The following is a 17,778-nucleotide window of genomic DNA, read 5'->3' as shown; positions in this document are numbered from 1 at the left end:
TGCTGTGCTTCCTTCCACGAAGCAGGAATGTTCCCACCCCACAGTTCAGAGCTCCTCGTCCCATGGGCAGCAAAGCTCCCTGTGCCTTTAGAGGCTCTAAAGATGCTCACACCCCAGGGTGATAAAACACTGACACCAGTCTCTTTTTAGGACAGATGCTGCAGAAGCTGCATCCCCTTGTTGGTGCTGAGCTGTCACAGGGGTGAATTCCTCCTGTCCTCCCAGCCGTCCCGGGGGCCGGGGGGCACAGCAGCAGGAAGGGAAGTGCAGCGTGTTGCAAGAAGCCTCACATGAGGTCAGCGGCTGCGCTGCTCACGTGGCCCGCCTGTATAAAGCTGGGAGCAGGAGCCGGGCTACAAAACGCAGCGCTTCGCGTCCCGGGAGAAGGAGGAGAGCTCAAGCGAGGAAACAACAGGGAAACAGAGGCTCGAGACAAGGAAGAGAAGAATGGAAACTTCGCAGCCACACAGCGCTGAAAGGTGAGATCGGGACGGGGAAGAGACGGAAGCGCTCAGCCAGCAGTTTGTATTCTCCCCTGCTTTCAGGCGCGCTCCTCCTCCCACCTCTGGATGCGTCCTGGCGGTGCTCCGCGCTCAGGACGGCGGGCGGAATGCTGGCACTGATATCCGCGGCTCTGCTCCTTCTCCTGCTGCCCCCAGCTCCCCCTTTTCCTAAGGTCCCTTTAGCTGGAGCAGAGCAACAGCGCTGATATCTGTCTTACTGCTCTCCCTCTCACAGCATGTCCCAGGACCTGTCGGAGCTCCTGAAGGAAGCTACCAAGGAGGTGCACGAGCAGGCGGAGAACACACCTTTCATGAAGAACTTCCAGAAGGGACAGGTGTCCCTCCACGAGTTCAAGGTAGGGTGTAACAGCACGGCAGAGCTGCCTGGGGACTGTGCGTTAATTACTGTCACGTAGTTAATAGAGGTAGAACAGTGGGCAGATATTGGTTCAGGTTGGATATGGGGAAACATTTCTCCTCCATAAGAGCGGTGCTGCGGTGGCACAGGCTGCCCAGGGAGGTGGTGCAGTCACCATCCCTGGAGGTGTTCCAGAGCCGTGTGGATGTGGCACTGAGAACATGGCCAGTGGGCATGGTGGGGGTGGGCTGGAGGTTGAATCAGGTGATCTTAGAGATCTTTTCCAACCTTCATGATTCTGTGATTCTATGAATGGAGCATACTGAATTGAGAATGCTCTAAGCGTTTACAGCTAGAAATAACGATGGAATAGCAATGAAGTGAGGCTGTGAGATCATCTCTGGCACCACACTTGACAGTGTTTTAGCTGTCACTGGGGTTATAGCAGAGCTGGGATCAGGAGGAATTGCTCAAAGGCAGAATGAGTTGGAGCAAGCTGTGTCTGCTGCCAGCAGGTAGGAGCCTGTTGCTTTTCTTGAAATGTAAGAGCTATATGCCGGTGCTAGTCTGCATCTATCCTGGGTAGGGACAGGATGGATCTGAGCCACGTAACAAAGCCGTGAGCAAAAACAAAGCAAACACCTGGGTAAGAAATTCCCGGGAGGCCAGAGGACCTGACGCACACCTTTGCAAATAACAGCCAGCAATCCGACCCGTGGTTTAATTGTTTTGTTGTTGAATGGCTCCTTGATAAATAAATCCACGAGAACAGAAATTAGTCCATTTATTTCTGACAGGTTGTATTCACAGCACTTAGTCAAGCATGAATTCAGTGGCAGGCGCTGACTTCCTGCTGTTAGGAATGGGGCACTCGTTGGGCAGTGGACTTTGAGACAAGTTGGTGATGAAGAAAGGCCTCTGAGATTCAGGAGCACGGTTCAGTTTCCCAGGAAATATTTACCCAGTGATGGGAAGTGGGACGTGACGCCGGGCTTTGAAAAGCAAAAGCAGTTTTCAAAAGCCACCTTTCCCACTTAAAACAACTGGCCAAGTTAATTTTTCTTCATTGGTTGGGCAACGTTTCTGTTTCGTTTCCAGTAAGCTGGATAACGAGTTATTATTTAAAAACACCTTTTTTTTTTTTTCTTATTTACTTTCTTGGCAAACCCATTTACCTGCCCTGACATGTGACTCCTAGGATCTGAATAGCAGTTTCTACAACAAAGTCACTGCCTGTGTGTGTATCAAAGTCCTGTTTGCAATGGTGAAAAGCTGAAATCATTCCTGCAGTACTGATTTCTCTACTGGGACAGTAAACTGCTTTCTCTTAAATTCCCCCAAACCTGACTCACCTGTACCTCCATGTTCTACACTTTGCTGCCAATAAGGGATTTCAGTGTAAGCAAGAAGTGGTGTAGGTATAGATATGCACACAGCCTCTACAAACAGAAGGTCCATGCAAGGGAAGAACAGCCAGATTGTCTTATGCCACGTGGAAAAGCTGGCAGATAGAGGAAAATAGCATGTAAGCTGGGAAAAACAATAACAGTAGTTTCAAAACAGAGGGATGATCACATAGCTGCACAGTGATCCTTCACAAAGGCATCTTTCAGATGCCTCCCGTCCCTTACATCTTGTCTCCTTGGGGCAACAAAAGAGGCATCCCCTCTTCCAAGGCTGAATGAGGCAAAGGGGTGCCTCCATTCCCAGGATGGTGGGCTGCCAGCAGGACAAGTAGGTTGCAATGTTAGCAGGGTGGGTTGTCACCTCACAGGGTCCCACAGAGGGAAATCACATCCATCTGTAAGCATTCAGATTGGAGCAGTGCACCAAGAAATGTGCCTTTGGGAATGCTCTCTGTGTTGACTGGGGAGATGAAGAGAACAGGTGAGGTGTGGTTTAAGCTTCCATTATGTCAAGCTGGTAGAACTTTTAAGTTGTAAGTGAAGGCAGCAGCTTTTAAGGGTAGGTAAGGCCAGCATCTGCTGGAAATGGGCTAGATGCCCTCAGTGCCCCTTTTATCTCCATTTGCCACGCAGGAAACCTGCAACATAACAGATATGCTGCATAGCATAATACTGGGTGTGCGCATGAGTAACTTTTTAATTAGTGGGATTTGTCCCAAAAGCAGACAGATGCACCTGTAGCTCACCCTCTTCTGTTTCAGCTGGTCACGGCATCCCTGTATTTCATCTACTCTGCTCTGGAGGAAGAGATTGAACGTAACAAGGACAACCCTGTCTATGCTCCTGTTTATTTTCCGGCCGAGCTGCACCGGAAAGCTGCCCTGGAGAAAGACTTGGAGTACTTCTATGGCAGCAACTGGAGGGCAGAGATCTCATGCCCTGAGGCTACCCAGAAATACGTTGAGAGGCTCCACTACGTTGGCAAGAAGCATCCAGAGCTGTTGGTGGCCCATGCCTACACTCGCTATTTGGGAGACCTGTCTGGGGGGCAGGTGCTGAAGAAAATTGCCCAGAAGGCTCTCCAGCTGCCAAGCACTGGAGAAGGGTTGGCTTTCTTCACCTTCGATGGAGTCTCCAATGCTACCAAGTTCAAACAGCTCTATCGGTCCCGCATGAACGCCCTCGAGATGGATCATGCTACTAAGAAAAGTGTCTTGGAGGAAGCCAAGAAAGCATTCCTGCTAAATATACAGGTGAGGAACAACCAGCCAACCCTGTTTGCCCACACCCTCTCCCAAATAAGATAACAGCTACAGGGAATGGCAAAGCCGGTATTTCTGCTGTGAAGCTTATTGGAAGTTGTGGGTTACAGCAGCCTAGAGTTGGATGGCTGCACTTGTCTAGACTGGGAGCATAGCAAGCAGCAGGTCTCTGAAAGGCTCTTCTCCCTCCTCTGGGGATTGAACAGAACATGCAATAGCCGCCTGCTTAGCTGGAGGTTTACTGGTAAAGGGAACAGGCAGATCCCACAGGCCTGTTCTGTGCAAAAAGCCCAGAGAGCCTGGCGTGCAGGGAAGCTGGGCTAGATGATCTTTAATGGTCCTTCCCAAAACAAACGATTCTGTGATTCTTTAGCTTGGGTTGAAAGCTTCTATCTTCCTTTAGTTCCCAAAGTGTCTAGAGTAGGGGCAAGGAGAGCAGCGAAAGCAAAGGAGAAGAAGTCACATCATGAGATAACGTTCTTACTTTTCAGGTGTTTGAGGCGCTGCAGAAGTTGGTGTCCAAGAGCCAGGAGAATGGTCATGCTGTGCAGCCGAAGGCAGAGCTTCGCACGAGGAACGTTAACAAATCGCATGAAAATGGTAAGGCATTCCCAAAGGCAGGTGTTTAATATTGCCACTTGCAGTTTGGCTCTCCTCCCTTCCTCTGCTGTTGTCTGTAAAATCAACTGAGAACTGAGAGCGAGGTGCTTGCACCAGCCTTCACCAGCAGCCAGTACATAGTGCAAAGGGTTATGATATGGGCAAAGCTTCTAGACATGACAGAGCGAGGATGGCATACATGGATTTCCCAGACATAGTGTCAGTGAGGGAGCAGTACAAGAAGACACTCCTTCCTCCTCCTTATAGGTTGTAGCAATGGTAAGGCTCATTAGCCAGAGAAAAATGGCCTTGAGTTTACAGAAGCACAGACTGTAATTTTGGGCCCAGCATTTGGGATGCTGACAAAAGGTTCTTGGCGCACAGCCTTGCTTGAGTCTGTCTTTTTGGTCCAAATCTTCCACTGATCATTTCCTTGCCTTTCAGAGGTGTTTATTCAAAACAGCACCGGAAAAGAGTGCAGAGTTTAGCACTAGTGTGGTTTTCTGGATGGCAAAAATAGCCTGCTCAGGAGTGGGGAATTTACAGGCTGATTTTACAGGCTCAGTTTTGCAAAGATCTCCACCTACCGGCAAGTGCTGATCCTGAACTGGGCATAGCCTGAGCAAGAAAGGCAATTGCTTTTTATGGAGCCTGATTTGTTGAGTGAGTTATGAGCAAGCTCACATGTTGACAGAAGAGAGCAGTTTCACTGATAACATGTGCTTCTAGTAGGAAAGCCCTTATCATCTACTCATTCTGAAGCTGAAAGGGAGATTTTTCAGTGCATGTTGGATTGAAGCAGTTTTGTCATGGAAAAAATGAGAAGTATGCTGGTCTTGCACATCATTAAGGAAGTTTAAAGCAAGTTCTTTGGAAAGGGCAGTAACATTTCTCCACGAATCTTTGCTGCCCCTTTCCCAATAAGCCTACAGAGATAGGAATTTCCAAAAATAAAAAAAAAGAAATGGTGTCAGCTGACAAATTCCATTCTGGAGTTGTACAGCGTGACTGTTTGTTTTGTGTACTAAGAAAGAGAGGTGATGCATTGGAAAAGGGAGGTGGTGGAGTCACCGTCCCTGGAGGTGTTCCAGAACCATTGGATTTGGCACTAAGGACATGGTTAATGGGCATGGTGGGGATGAGCTGGTGGTAGACTAGGTGATCTTAATGGTCTTTCCAACCTTAATGATTCTGTGATTCTATTTCTATGAACTCTGTGGATTCTATGATTCATAGAATCTTAAACCAGTTGTATCAATGAGACACAGGAGACAAAATGCCCTTTACAAATTTATCTTAAGTATTTACTTGGCTGTCTCCCGCACCCATCAGGGGTCTGAATGAGTCCCTTGAGAAGTGAGGCAGTGCATTTCTAAGCCAGTGAGGAGACAAGGGAAGAGTCCCTGTCTCCTCAAGGAGACAAGGCAGAAGGCTTGTGCACCTTTGTAACACCTGTGTCAGTCTGGCTGCTGCCTTTCTTCATCTGGCCTGAGAGAGCAGAAACTTCTGCCACTGATTTCTCACCATGCTCTGGGTTCTCCTCCTCTTCTGGACAGCTTCATCAGGTCTGCTCTGGCACTGGGGAGAGCAGCTTACTTCTTGTTGTCCTCATCTGCTCATTTTTTCTTATTTGTACCAGGTCCAGCAGCTGGGAAGGAAAGCCAGAGGACAAGCAGGATGCAGGCAGACATGCTGACCACTTCTCCCCTGGTGCGGTGGATCCTGGCGCTTGGCTTCATTGCCACCACAGTCGCTGTAGGCTTATTTGCCATGTGAGAGAGCAGGATCTTCGCCTTCTCTTCGTGCCTTCCCTCACCCTGAACTAATCCACCTTCCCCAGTCCTTCCAAGGGAAATTCCCTTCGACTGGGCACTGTGATCTCAGCTCTACCACTAATATTTGGAGATCTTCCTCCCCAGAAAGCAGAGTGCTGCGAGAGGCTCCAGGCACTTTCCTTGCTTTCTGCAAGCTCTCCTCACACACTAACAACATCACCACCAGGACAAAGGGATGGAAAAGCCTAAAACCAACAGCCAAGAGCTGCAATTATTCTACAGATTATCTGCAAAAAACCCACAGGATGAGAAATGCAGCTTTGACACCTGTCTTGCCTCAGAACTACGCAGCTCCCGGAGCTCTGTTTGCTCAATGTTTAATACTGCTAGATAACACTGTGATCACTGTTTCTGTGGAGCCATGCAGCTCCCGTGGGCTATAGAACTGTTTTATATGACACTAGCAGGTCTGTGTTAAATCTTCTTCCAATCATTTTTCTTTCTCCTTTCCTTTTTTTTTTTTGAAAAGACAATGGTTGTTGAAGATATAGTGTCATTCTTTTATCTGACTATATAATTTATATACATAATAAAATTCAATTTCAAAATTCAATTTGAAGTCTTCAAGCCTGGCGTTTCCCATTGTTAAAGGGGAGGAGGGAGGAGTCTTTCTTGCCTCCCAGCTTTGTGTGCAGTGGTTACAACAGAGAGAGGTGGGAGCTCTGAGAACCAGCCCTGTTCCCGCTCTTCTCCAACACCTTCAGCTTCTATACACTTACAGAAATAAAACAATGTCCTGTGGTTGTACAAAGTACCTCTAACTTTTGACTGCCCAGATACCAAGCATGTATCAGGCCTTGATCCCACCTCACAGCTCCACCAGATGGGGAACAGCCATGCAATAGGAGACATTGGTGCCAGCTACACAACCCCAATCTCTGCCAGGACTTGGCACACACACACAGCCAAGTCCAGCAAGGTGGAAAAAAAATCATGGGTTGTGTTGGAAGGGACCATAAAGCCCATCCAGCCCAAAACCTGTGCCATGGGCAGGGCTGCCACCCAGCAGCTCAGGCTGCCCAGGGCCCCATGCAACCTGGCCTTGAACCTCCAGGAATGGGGCATCACAGCTTCTCTGGGCAGCCTGTGCCAGTGCCTCATAGCCCTGTGAGTAATTTCTCCCTAATATATAACTGGATTTCCTCTCTTTTAGTTGAAATCCCTTTCCTCTTGTCCTACTGATGTCTCAGTACCAACCACTTGCCATTTTTGCCTAATTAAAGCACTTGCTCAAAGTTACAGTTCCATCTACAACTTCCAGAAGCACTGCTTATCTGTGATAAATATCCTTCCTGGCCACAAGACTTCTGCAATAAGAGCAGCATCCTCCAAGTAGGGGCATTAGCCCAGAACATTAACCAGTCAGTAGAGAACAGGTGGCCTTAGAAAACCTGTGCCCAAACAAGGACAAAGCGAGCCTGGAAAGCCTTTCAAAAACAACCATTCATTTAAATGCACAGTTCCACAAAACTCCACTACCATCAGGGCAGAAGGCGTGTTTGGCAGCACCATCTTGCCCACTGGCCCATCCAGTCTCTCAGCACACCCCACCCGGGGCGGGGTTCTCCGTAGAAACCCACACTCCCCCCGCCAGCAATGGTTTCCTCTGCCCCCCCCGCCCAACGCCGGAATAATGGTACCGCCCGACCGCCATTTCGCTTCCCTCCCGCCCTTCTCCTCCAGATTTCGCGCCAAACTGCTCCCGGCGGGAGGGGACGGAACGCCCCAACCAATCGGCGACAGAGGTGAAGCCGCGCGCTTCCAGCCGGGGCGGAGCGGAAGGGCCGGCTGAGCCAATCAGCTGCGGGGCGCCGCTGGCGGGCCAATCGGAAGCGGGCCGCGCTGCCGATCGCCGTCCGCCGGGCACTGGTTTTGCCGCGAAAAAGTTATTGGTGGTGCGTGGATCGGCTGTGGGCCTTGGCGTGGCGTAACAGGGCGGGGGTGCCCGGTTCTGAGTGTGTGTTCGCCCCGCAGGTGAGGTACAGGCATCATGTCGGGCTTCGACGAGCCCGGTGTTTATTACAGCGACAGCTTTGGCGTGGACACATCGGCGGATGAGGGACAAGTGCGGAAATCGCAACTGCAGCGACGCTTTAAGGAGTTCCTGCGGCAGTATCGCGTGGGAACGGACCGGACTGGCTTCACCTTCAAATACAGGTGCTGTGGTGTGTGTGGCGACGCGGGTCTGCTCTTCCTATAGAGCATAGAGAGCTCCCTGCAGGGTGGGCAGGGATCTCTCAGACATTTATACAGACTGGAAGAAGCGATCCTTGAGAGCAGCCCCGCAGAGAAGAACCTGGGGGTATTGATGGATGAAAAGCTTAACGTGAGCCAGCAGTGTGCTCTTGCAATTCGGAAAGCAAATGATATCCTGGGCTCCATCAGAAGAGGGGTGGCCAGCAGGGACAGGGAGGTGATTGTCCCCCTCTACTCTGCTCTTGTGAGGCCCCACCTGCAGTACTGTGCCCAGGTCTGGAGCCCTCAGTACAAGAAAGACAGGGAGCTGTTGGAGAGGGTCCAGAGGAGAGCCACCAAGATGATCAGGGGACTGCAGCACCTCCCCTATGAATACAGGCTGAGGGATCTGGGCTTGTTCAGCCTGGAGAAAAGAAAGCTGCGGGGTGACCTCATGGCAGCCTTTCAGTACCTAAAGGGAGCCTACAAACAGGAGGGGAATCAACTCTTTGATAGGGTAGATAACAGCAGGACAAGGGGAAATGGTTTTAAGTTGAGGGAGGGAAGATTTAGGTTGGATGTCAGGGGGAAGTTCTTTACAGAGAGAGTGGTGAGGTGCTGGAACAGGCTGCCCAGAGAGGCTGTGGATGCCCCGTCCCTGGAGGTGTTCAAGGCCAGACTGGATGGGGCCCTGGGCAGCCTGGTCTAATAGTAAATGGGGAGGTTGGTGGCCCTGCATGTGGCAGGGAGTTGGAGATTCATGATCCTTGAGATCCCTTCCAACCCTGGCCATTCTGTGATTCTGTGGGCAGTGCCGTATTGGAACTACTGTCCCAGGGCTGATGGCACATCTCACTGTGTTTGGGGTGGAAGGTTTGCCTGTGTCCCCCTGATTCCCCCTTAGTGCCGTTTTCCTCATGAGCTTTACTCTGAGGCCTCACTGAGCTCTGTGGGTAGCCCTGACCCTAATCCTGTGCCTGCTGCCTTGCAGGGATGAGCTCAAGCGGCACTACAACCTGGGCCAGTACTGGGTGGAAGTGGAGATGGAGGACTTAGCCAGCTTTGATGAGGATCTTGCCGACTATCTGTACAAACAGCCTGCTGAACACCTGCAGCTGGTAAGGGATGGAATGGGACGTGTGAGGGTTGTGTGAGGGTGGTCCTGACTGCTGTTCTCTTTATAGCTAGAAGAAGCAGCGAAGGAGGTGGCAGATGAGGTCACTCGTCCTCGTCCTGCTGGAGAAGAAGCTCTCCAGGACATACAGGTCATGCTGAGGTCCGATGCCAACGCGGCCAACATCCGTAGCCTGAAGGTGAGCCTGAGAGACCATAGTCTCACAAAGTGTCATTACATTTCCTTAGCACCGAGAGTTTCCTCTCCATCCTCCAATGTTGTTTCCCTCACCTTCCTTTCCTTTTGCTTCCAGTCTGACCAGATGTCCCACCTCGTGAAGATCCCTGGCATTGTCATTGCAGCAACCCCTGTGAGAGCCAAAGCCACCAAAATCGCCATCCAGTGCCGCAGCTGTCGCAACACCATCAACAACATCGCAGTGCGCCCGGGTCTGGAGGGCTACGCTCTGCCCAGGAAATGTAACACGTGAGAGATGACCTGGGGCTGTTTGGGGCAGGTGGTGGGGCAAAATGGGCACACAGGGTCACATGAGTTGAAAGGGACTTATGGAAATAATCTAGTGCAACCCCCTGCAGAGGCAGGATCTGTACGATAGATTGGAGAGGAAAGGGTCCAGGTGGGTTGTGAGTATCCAGATGGGTTGTGAGTATCTCTGGAGAAGACTTCACAACCTTTCCAGTGCCCCTTCATCAGCCTGTTCCAGTGCTCTCTCACCCTCACAGTAGAGAAGTTTTTCCTCACATTTGTATGGAACTTTTTGTGTTCCAGTTTGTGCCCACTGCCCCTTGTCCTGTTGCTGGACACCACTGGTAAGAGCCCACACCCCCCGCCGTTAGTTATGTATAAGCATTGATAAGATCCCCTCTCAGGTGTCTCTTCCCCAGGCTGAACAGTCCCAGGGCTCTCAGCCTTTGCTCATGAGAGAGGCCCTCACTGTCTCAGTGGCCCTCTGCTGGGCTCTCTCTATAAGCTCCCTGTCTTTTTTTGAACTGGGGATCCCCAGTTGCCCCATAATTCTGCTTTCAGCTCCTCTTCCAGCTTCCTTACCAAATTCTTACCTTGTTCAGGCAAACTTCTTGCTTCCACATCCCCCTCCCTGATGGGCTGTTTTCCATTAAGTTCTATAAGGGTACTTTGCTCCTAATTTCCAAATCCTGCTTTACAGCTTTTGCTGCCTGCACGAATTGCAAGCATTGGGCTGCTGCTGTGCTGCGACATTCATATGGGCTGATCCTGATGGACTGTGTCTTTGAACTGAAGCATGCCAGTATTTATTTTCTCTGCCTTATCTCTAAGGCAGCCTGAGAGGCCTGTGGGATCGGCACAGTTCTGAGCCTTGGCTGCACAATTGGGTCAGCACAGCTGCCGTGCAGCCTCTCTCTCTCTTTCTAGTGGGACTTTTCCTGCCTTGTGTTCTGTCTTCCCAAAAAGCCCCATGGCTGCCTGCATAAAGTCAGGCACTGATGGTGCTCTGCAGAGGAGCCAGTAGGATGCAGAGCTGCTCCACATCTCCCAGAGCTTATAGTAGAGCAGTGCAGATAGGCAGAGCTGACATCTCAAGAGACTCTGAGGTTGATGGCAGCCTTGTCACACTGCTAATTGCTTTCTCACCAGAAACCACTTAGTGTTTGCCTCATGCATAAGGTTATAAAGAAATATGCCCTGTCAGGGCATGGAGTCTATACTGTTATCTTCTGTTTCATTAATGAGTTACCTTCATGCTTGCTTTTAGCTAGCGGGGGAGAGGGAGGTGCTTCTGAGAGTATTCAGGGGGAGCATCACTTTGCTGTGGGTTTGTGCTGATGCTCTGACATGTTGGAGGCAAGGAGTTTGGAGAACCATTGTGCTGTTAACGGTGCCTTTCTGACCTGAGAGGGGTGGGCTCTGGGTGTTGTGACCACTGTCCACACCCCTAGTGCTGCCCCTGGCTGACTTCTCCCTATTGATCCCTACACAGAGAACAGGCTGGCCGCCCCAGGTGCCCGCTGGATCCCTATTTCATCATGCCAGACAAATGCAAGTGTGTCGACTTCCAGATCCTGAAGCTGCAGGAGTCCCCTGACGCTGTGCCACACGGGGAGATGCCCCGGCACCTACAGCTGTACTGTGACAGGTAATAGCTGGGTCTCTGGGTAGGCTGTGGCCTTGCTGCCATATCTCAGGGTGATCCTGCAGCATTGCTTCCTCCCCTGGCTGAGTCTTATTACTGTAGTATCACTAAGGTTGGAAAACACCACTAAGATCATCTTGTCCAACCCTGTTGGTGGTGCCGTCGTTTTCCCCACCACCATCCTTTGCTTTCCCCTTTCAATCTTCTTAGGTACTTGTGTGACAGAGTTGTCCCAGGGAACAGAGTTACCATCATGGGCATCTACTCCATCAAGAAGTCCGCCCAGAGCAAGAACAAAAGCCGGGACAATGTGGGTGTGGGCATCCGAAGTGCTTACATCCGTGTGGTGGGCATCCAGGTGGATGTGGAGGGCTCAGGTGAGGGCTGATTTTGGTGCCTGTCTGGTCTGTGTGTGTAGCTGGTGTTGGGAGAGTCCTCTTTCTGAATAGGGCAGTTCCACCAGCTAGATCTGTTCAAAATCCTAGTCTGTGTTCTTTTCTTCTGCTTACTTAGTAAAAGGTTCAATTCTGGTCCAGGAGGTCTGTCTTCCTGGATGCTGTAAACCCAAATGTCCTGGTTTTGTCTCAGTGGTGGTAAATGATGAGGCTTCAGCCTGAGTCCTCCAGGGTATTTCAGTACTTGTATCTTATTGATCTTTGTGGGAATTCTCTAAACCATCCCTGAGGATCTGGGCTGAGGTCAACGGTTAAAACTGAGCTATATATTTGAAGTTGGTTCTGACTGTAATTTCTTTCCTGTTTCTCCCAGCTATTTTGCCCAAGATCCTTGCTTTGCTTTCTTCCAGTTCCTTTCCCTCACACAGGCTGTAACGAAGTGTCTGCCATGCTGGGTTAGTAAATGCCTGCCCTCTCCACCCTTCAGTGGAGATAGTGGTGGTACTTGACATGAGATGCAAGAAGTGCTTTTAGCTGTAGCGGGTGTGAGAGACACAGTGTATTTTTCTTTGAAACCCCCATTTGTTCACTGCTGCTTCATTCTTCCCTATGCAGGACACAGTTTTGCTGGTGCAGTGACCCCTCAGGAGGAGGAGGAACTTCGCCACCTCACTGCCATGCCTAACATCTACGAGATGGTTGCCAAGAGCATCGCGCCTTCCATCTATGGCAGCACTGACATCAAGAAGGCCATTGCTTGCCTCTTGTTTGGAGGCTCTCGCAAGAGGTGGGGAAAAGCCAACTTGGTGGTTTATACAGTCTGCCTGCTGTTGTCAGCAATGCTCTGTTACCAAGATAAAGGCTCACCATCTCCCCTCCATCTCCCCACCCTGCTGCTCCAGGCTCCCAGATGGGCTGACCCGCAGAGGAGACATCAACTTACTGATGCTGGGTGACCCTGGGACAGCCAAATCCCAGCTGCTGAAGTTTGTAGAGAAGTGTTCACCCATCGGGGTAGGTGCTATGAGGTGTCTTCTCATTTCTTCCTTCTTCTCCCTGTGTGCCACTGAAGACCAGGGTCTTGGCAGATTCCCACTCGTGCATCCCCAGTGAGAGCAGCTGGTGGAGCTGTGAACTGGAACTGCTGGTGCCAGCCTGGGGGAGATGGGGCAGAGGACAGAGCATGAGGGAGGGAAGGGGAAGGAGGTAATTAATGCCTTTAGTGGTGCTATGGGTCGGGCTATTTGCAGACATCCAAAGATGTGGCCAGTGCTGCTGTTTATCATTGAGACTATATCAGCAGAGCTGCTGCCTGGTCAGGACAAATGAAGCTGACTGCACCTCAGGCACAGAGCTCCAAACTGAGCCCAGGCATGAAATTATATTTTCAGCTCTGCTTTCTCATAACCTCCATTAAAGTCAGCCTCTGACTGCGTTGTTTCCTCAGGGGAAAAACAAAGCTAATGCAGCTACGCACCAAAAAATGAATCACTCCATGTTCTGTACTTAATACCTGTATTTGTATGTCTGCATGCCCTCCGGTGTGTCACAATTGCTTGGTTTGAGGCTTGGGACTACGCAGCAGTCTCTGTCTGTATCAGGTCCACTTTTGGCACATGAAGGGTTTTCCCTCGGGCTTTGCCTTTCCTCCCTCTGCTCTGGCCAAGGCATGGCGGTGCAGTGAGATATTGTTCCTGCAGTGGCTGATGTGCTGTCCCTCCTTGTCCCATGCACCATTAGGTGTACACCTCAGGGAAAGGCAGCAGTGCTGCTGGCTTGACAGCCTCAGTCATCCGTGACCCTTCCTCAAGGAGCTTCTTCATGGAGGGAGGAGCCATGGTGCTGGCGGATGGGGGAGTGGTGTGCATCGATGAGTTCGATAAGGTATGTGGGGTGTGCAGAGCTTGGCGCTCAGCTGAATTCATCCAGAGGTGACTGACAGTGGCTTTTTTCTTTTTTTTTTTTTTTCCCTTTCTTTCTTGTTTCTTCCACCTCGGGTGAGAAGATGCGGGAGGATGACCGTGTGGCCATCCACGAGGCCATGGAGCAGCAGACCATCTCCATTGCAAAGGTGAGAAGCCAGCCGTGCTCAAGTCTCAGGAGAAGCCAGTTTTCCTCCAGAAGGATGCATGGGCCCAACTCCTTGATGCTCCTCATGATGGATGTTCCCTCTCCAATGTGGGACTGTTACAGTGCAATACAGTGCAACTTAAATGAACTTTACTTAAGTATAAGCGCTTGAGGATGAGTTCATGTATCATGCTTAGGAGTTCATACTAGGAGTTAGTAGTCTTCTAGCCCTGCTGTTGTATGGATGTGATCTTGACTCCATCTATTCCTTTTTCCCTACAGGCAGGAATCACAACCACACTGAACTCTCGCTGCTCAGTGCTTGCAGCTGCCAACTCTGTCTTTGGACGCTGGGACGAGACCAAGGGCGAGGACAACATTGATTTTATGCCCACCATTCTGTCTCGATTCGACATGATCTTCATTGTCAAGGATGAGCACAATGAAGAACGAGATATGGTGGGTTGGGGCTGTGGGCTCAGCTGTGGCTTGAGGCATGGCAGGTTGAATGGCCATAGCATGGGGCTGAGAGCCTGGGGAAGAAGCAAAACAAGGCTTTGGGCAGACCTGATAGCAGCCTTAAATTCTCTGAAGGGGGACTATAAGAAGGAATGGGGCAGACTCTTTAGAAGGGTCTGCTGTGATGGGACAGGGGGAAATGGTTTCAAACTAATGGAGGGAAATTGAAGTTGGATATAATGAAGAAGGTATTTTTTACAGTCAGGGTGGTGAGGCACTGGAATAGATTGCCTAGAAAGGTGGTGTTTGCACTATCCCTGGAGACATCCCAAGGTTGGGCTGGAGGGGCTCTGAGCACCCTGCTCTAGCTGTAGGTATCTCTGTTATTGCAGCGGAGTTGGGATAGGTGGCCTTTAAAGTTCCTTCCAGCTCAAGCTATTCTATGATTCTAAGACCTCTTCCTTGTTACATTGAAGTAAGGCAAGCTTCTTGTGGTCTCTCATAGTTCTACTTGTCACCATAGAGCCAGGCAGGTCCTGATAGGGGTTGGGCTGGGGAATGCCTTCTACAGTATTGACAGAGCTGTGCTCCCTGAACTACTGAGCTGCTGCCCCGTTTTTGGGGAGGATTGAATGACAGGGAGGTTGGCTGTGGTCTGACTGCTCCCTGCTCTCCTAGACACTGGCCAAGCACGTGATGTCCTTGCATGTGAGCGCTCTGACGCAGACACAGGCTGTGGAAGGTGAAATCGAGCTGAACAAGCTGAAGAAGCTCATCTCCTTCTGCCGGACGTGAGTGAGAGGGGTGACTTTAGGCTGTGTCCACGTCACATGGCGCTGCTGGGGTTGCATTGTGCAGTGAGGCAGATGTGTGGCCTAGGTCTGGGCCTGGTGCATCTGCACCCAGAGCCGGGAGCATGGAGTGGGTTGTGAGGCAACACAGGCACCTTTGAGTGAAAGGTGTCTCTGAAGACTAAATTCTTAGGCTGACAGGGGTTAGGTTTGGAAGGGCTTTCTCCTAGAAGGGATGTGAGTGAGAACAGCTTGGAGTACACAAGGGACATCCTACCCAAGGTGCCATCTCTCCTTCCCCTCTTGCAGGAAGTGCGGTCCTCGGCTGTCTGTAGCAGCAGCAGAGAAGCTGAAGAACCGCTACATCCTGATGCGGAGCGGCAGTCGGCAGCACGAGCAGGAGAGTGACCGCCGCTCCAGCATCCCCATCACTGTCAGGTGAGTGCCATGGGGCCTGGTCCTATGTGGGGAGGGAGAGAATTGCTGTCCTCCTGTACCCACCGAAACTTTCAGGCTTGGGTATTAAGTCATAGTGTCATCTATGATAACCCGGACGATTGGGGTGCTGGAGTTTGGGAGAACCCACTGTGAATGGGGCAGCACTGGAGATGCTGTGAGTGGGGGGGAGTGTCAGGGAAAGGAGAAAAACCCTTGGGGCTACAGTAGAAAGTGGGGAATGGGAGAATCTTCCTTACCCATAGGCAACTGGAGGCCATTGTGCGCATCGCCGAGTCCCTCAGCAAGATGAAGCTGCAGCCCTTTGCCACCGAGGCTGATGTTGAAGAGGCCTTGAGGCTCTTCCAGGTGTCCACGCTCGATGCGGCCATGTCAGGCAGTCTGTCGGGTAAGGATGGACAACGCTGTATTGGCTTACAGCTTCTCTCTGAAACGTGTGTGTGTGTGTGGTGGGAGGCATGGGGGATGGCTTTTTGGCTTTGAAAGTGACATCTGTTTGCTCATGCAACCTCTCCCCCTCAGGGGCAGAAGGCTTTACAACGCAGGAGGACCAAGAGATGCTGTCCCGTATTGAGAAGCAACTCAAGCGCCGCTTTGCTATTGGCTCACAGGTGTCAGAGCACAGCATTGTGCAGGACTTCATGAGGCAGGTGGGCAAGGGCTGGGCTCTGCAACCAGGCAGCCCACGGTGCTGCTGTGGGGAATCCATTTCCTGGGAGGCAGCTGTAGAGCCCCTTGGTCATATTTGCTTTTGAAGTTGTTCACAGGGAGCAGGGTCTGTTGTGTTTGCGGAGTTGGAGGGGAGTGAGGAGAGGTTTTTTTCCTCTATTAAAAGTGCTGCGGTTCAGGTTTGGGGCTGTTCAGGTACCCTGCAATACCTGGTAATAGACTGAAGTCTAGCATTGAATCCAGAACATTTTGACTCACAAAACTGGCTGTACTCAGGTCTGAAATGGTGAAATGGGAAAGTAGCAGCAGCTCCTGCTGTCTTGCAGAGAGGCACAGCCTTTGGCAATGGCTGCAGTTCTTATTGGGCTGCATTGAGCTTCTCCCTGCCCGTTTGTCTCACCCTGCTCTCTCCCTCTCCAGAAATACCCTGAACATGCCATCTACAAGGTGCTGCAGCTGATGATGCGCCGTGGGGAGATCCAGCACCGCATGCAACGCAAAGTCCTCTACCGCATCAAGTAACCCTGCGTTCCTTGCCTGGGAGGGGCAGCTGCTAATCTGCTTGATGAGAGATCCATGGGGCCACTGCCAACACCTGAAAGCTTTTCCTGGGGAAGCCAACCAACCAGGGCCCCTGGAGCCAAGCTCTGAGGCAGCCAGGCTTCCCCTTGAGTGTGCTGTTGCAGTTTTATTCTTGATACTCCAGAAGCTTTTAGTTTGTTTTAAAATAAAAGCTTTTATTGGTACATTAGGGTCCTTGTCCATCTGGATGGGAGAGAGGGGTTGTATCTCCATCTCTCTTTTGGAGGCGGTGTGGGATTGGGATTGGAGGCTTTACAACCTACTGCTTCCTGCTTCAGAGCTGGAGTTGGTTCATCCCTGCTTTGCATCTCAAAGGACTCTGGCAGGCAAAAACACATCACCCTGCAATGGAAAAGGCTGTGCAAAAGCCTTGATGAAACATGGCAGAGCTCTGAGCCCTGCTGGCACCAACTGAAAAAGCATTGGTGTACAGTGGTAAAAAGCTGCCACCTCACATGTGTGCTAGCAGGAGGGACATCCCACTTAGCAGAAGCTTCACTGGGGCTCTGCACGTTTTCTGGTGTGAGCAATGGGATGCATTTGTGCTGTGTGTGGCAGCTGTCTTGCATTGCTGGATTTCCTTTGCACCCTTGCACTGTCAATCTGATTTTTTATTATTTTGTGCTTCTGAGCTATCACAGCTCTGGGCGTGCAGAAGAAGCTGCTCTGCAGGCAGGAGAAGCTGCTGCATGTCTCAGAGCGACCTTCAGGTTGTGAAAAAAGAAACCATCCAGCAGTACACTGTACAGGCTTTGTTACTGGAATAGATGCTCAAGGCCAGCAGAGGGAACTCGAGCCTTGAGGATGCTGGGCTATATCCTAGGGGGGCTCTACAACATCTTTGTGTGCTTCTGTGTGGGTGCTTGGAAAAGCACCTGGTGCACCTAGGACAGAGCCAGAGCTGGCTGAGAAGTCAGGTGTACCTTCCCAGGCACTGGTAGCCTTCATGAGGCTGGTTCTGCATTGGACAAA

At 50.9% G+C, this 17,778-nt stretch overlaps 2 protein-coding genes across 2 annotated transcripts; both read left to right on the top strand.

The window, feature by feature from the left end:
* Positions 1 to 380: 380 nt before the first annotated feature.
* Positions 381 to 6,517, top strand: HMOX1 (heme oxygenase 1). The gene is made up of 5 exons (XM_048946070.1): positions 381 to 479; positions 739 to 859; positions 3,029 to 3,520; positions 4,021 to 4,129; positions 5,769 to 6,517. Exons 1-5 carry the CDS (start codon positions 448 to 450, stop codon positions 5,903 to 5,905), a joined length of 891 nt encoding a protein of 296 aa, XP_048802027.1. The 5' UTR covers positions 381 to 447; the 3' UTR covers positions 5,906 to 6,517.
* Positions 6,518 to 7,679: 1,162 nt separating this feature from the next.
* Positions 7,680 to 17,268, top strand: MCM5 (minichromosome maintenance complex component 5). Its single transcript, XM_048933392.1, has 17 exons — positions 7,680 to 7,859; positions 7,939 to 8,121; positions 9,131 to 9,257; positions 9,324 to 9,452; positions 9,567 to 9,739; positions 11,232 to 11,387; positions 11,595 to 11,761; positions 12,395 to 12,566; positions 12,682 to 12,793; positions 13,520 to 13,663; positions 13,785 to 13,850; positions 14,132 to 14,308; positions 14,987 to 15,099; positions 15,409 to 15,537; positions 15,801 to 15,943; positions 16,078 to 16,205; positions 16,645 to 17,268. Exons 2-17 carry the CDS (start codon positions 7,955 to 7,957, stop codon positions 16,744 to 16,746), a joined length of 2,205 nt encoding a protein of 734 aa, XP_048789349.1. The 5' UTR covers positions 7,680 to 7,859; positions 7,939 to 7,954; the 3' UTR covers positions 16,747 to 17,268.
* The last annotated feature ends 510 nt before the right edge of the window (positions 17,269 to 17,778 follow it).

Source organism: Lagopus muta, chromosome 1 (genome assembly GCF_023343835.1).
Source record: "Lagopus muta isolate bLagMut1 chromosome 1, bLagMut1 primary, whole genome shotgun sequence".
NCBI classification, from domain to species: Eukaryota; Metazoa; Chordata; class Aves; order Galliformes; family Phasianidae; genus Lagopus; species Lagopus muta.
This window is presented reverse-complemented; position numbering and strand designations above follow the sequence as displayed.

Bases quoted from the DNA above. Each gene is read 5' to 3' on its own strand.
- MCM5 (XM_048933392.1), top strand. From the start codon at position 7,955: ATGTCGGGCTTCGACGAGCCCGGTGTTTATTACAGCGACAGCTTTGGC. The intron at 9,453-9,566 runs GTGAGCCTGAGA...TTTTGCTTCCAG, and splicing joins CCAACATCCGTAGCCTGAAG to TCTGACCAGATGTCCCACCT. The intron at 15,944-16,077 runs GTAAGGATGGAC...TCTCCCCCTCAG, and splicing joins CATGTCAGGCAGTCTGTCGG to GGGCAGAAGGCTTTACAACG.
- HMOX1 (XM_048946070.1), top strand. From the start codon at position 448: ATGGAAACTTCGCAGCCACACAGCGCTGAAAG. The intron at 860-3,028 runs GTAGGGTGTAAC...CTTCTGTTTCAG, and splicing joins TGTCCCTCCACGAGTTCAAG to CTGGTCACGGCATCCCTGTA. The intron at 3,521-4,020 runs GTGAGGAACAAC...CTTACTTTTCAG, and splicing joins CATTCCTGCTAAATATACAG to GTGTTTGAGGCGCTGCAGAA.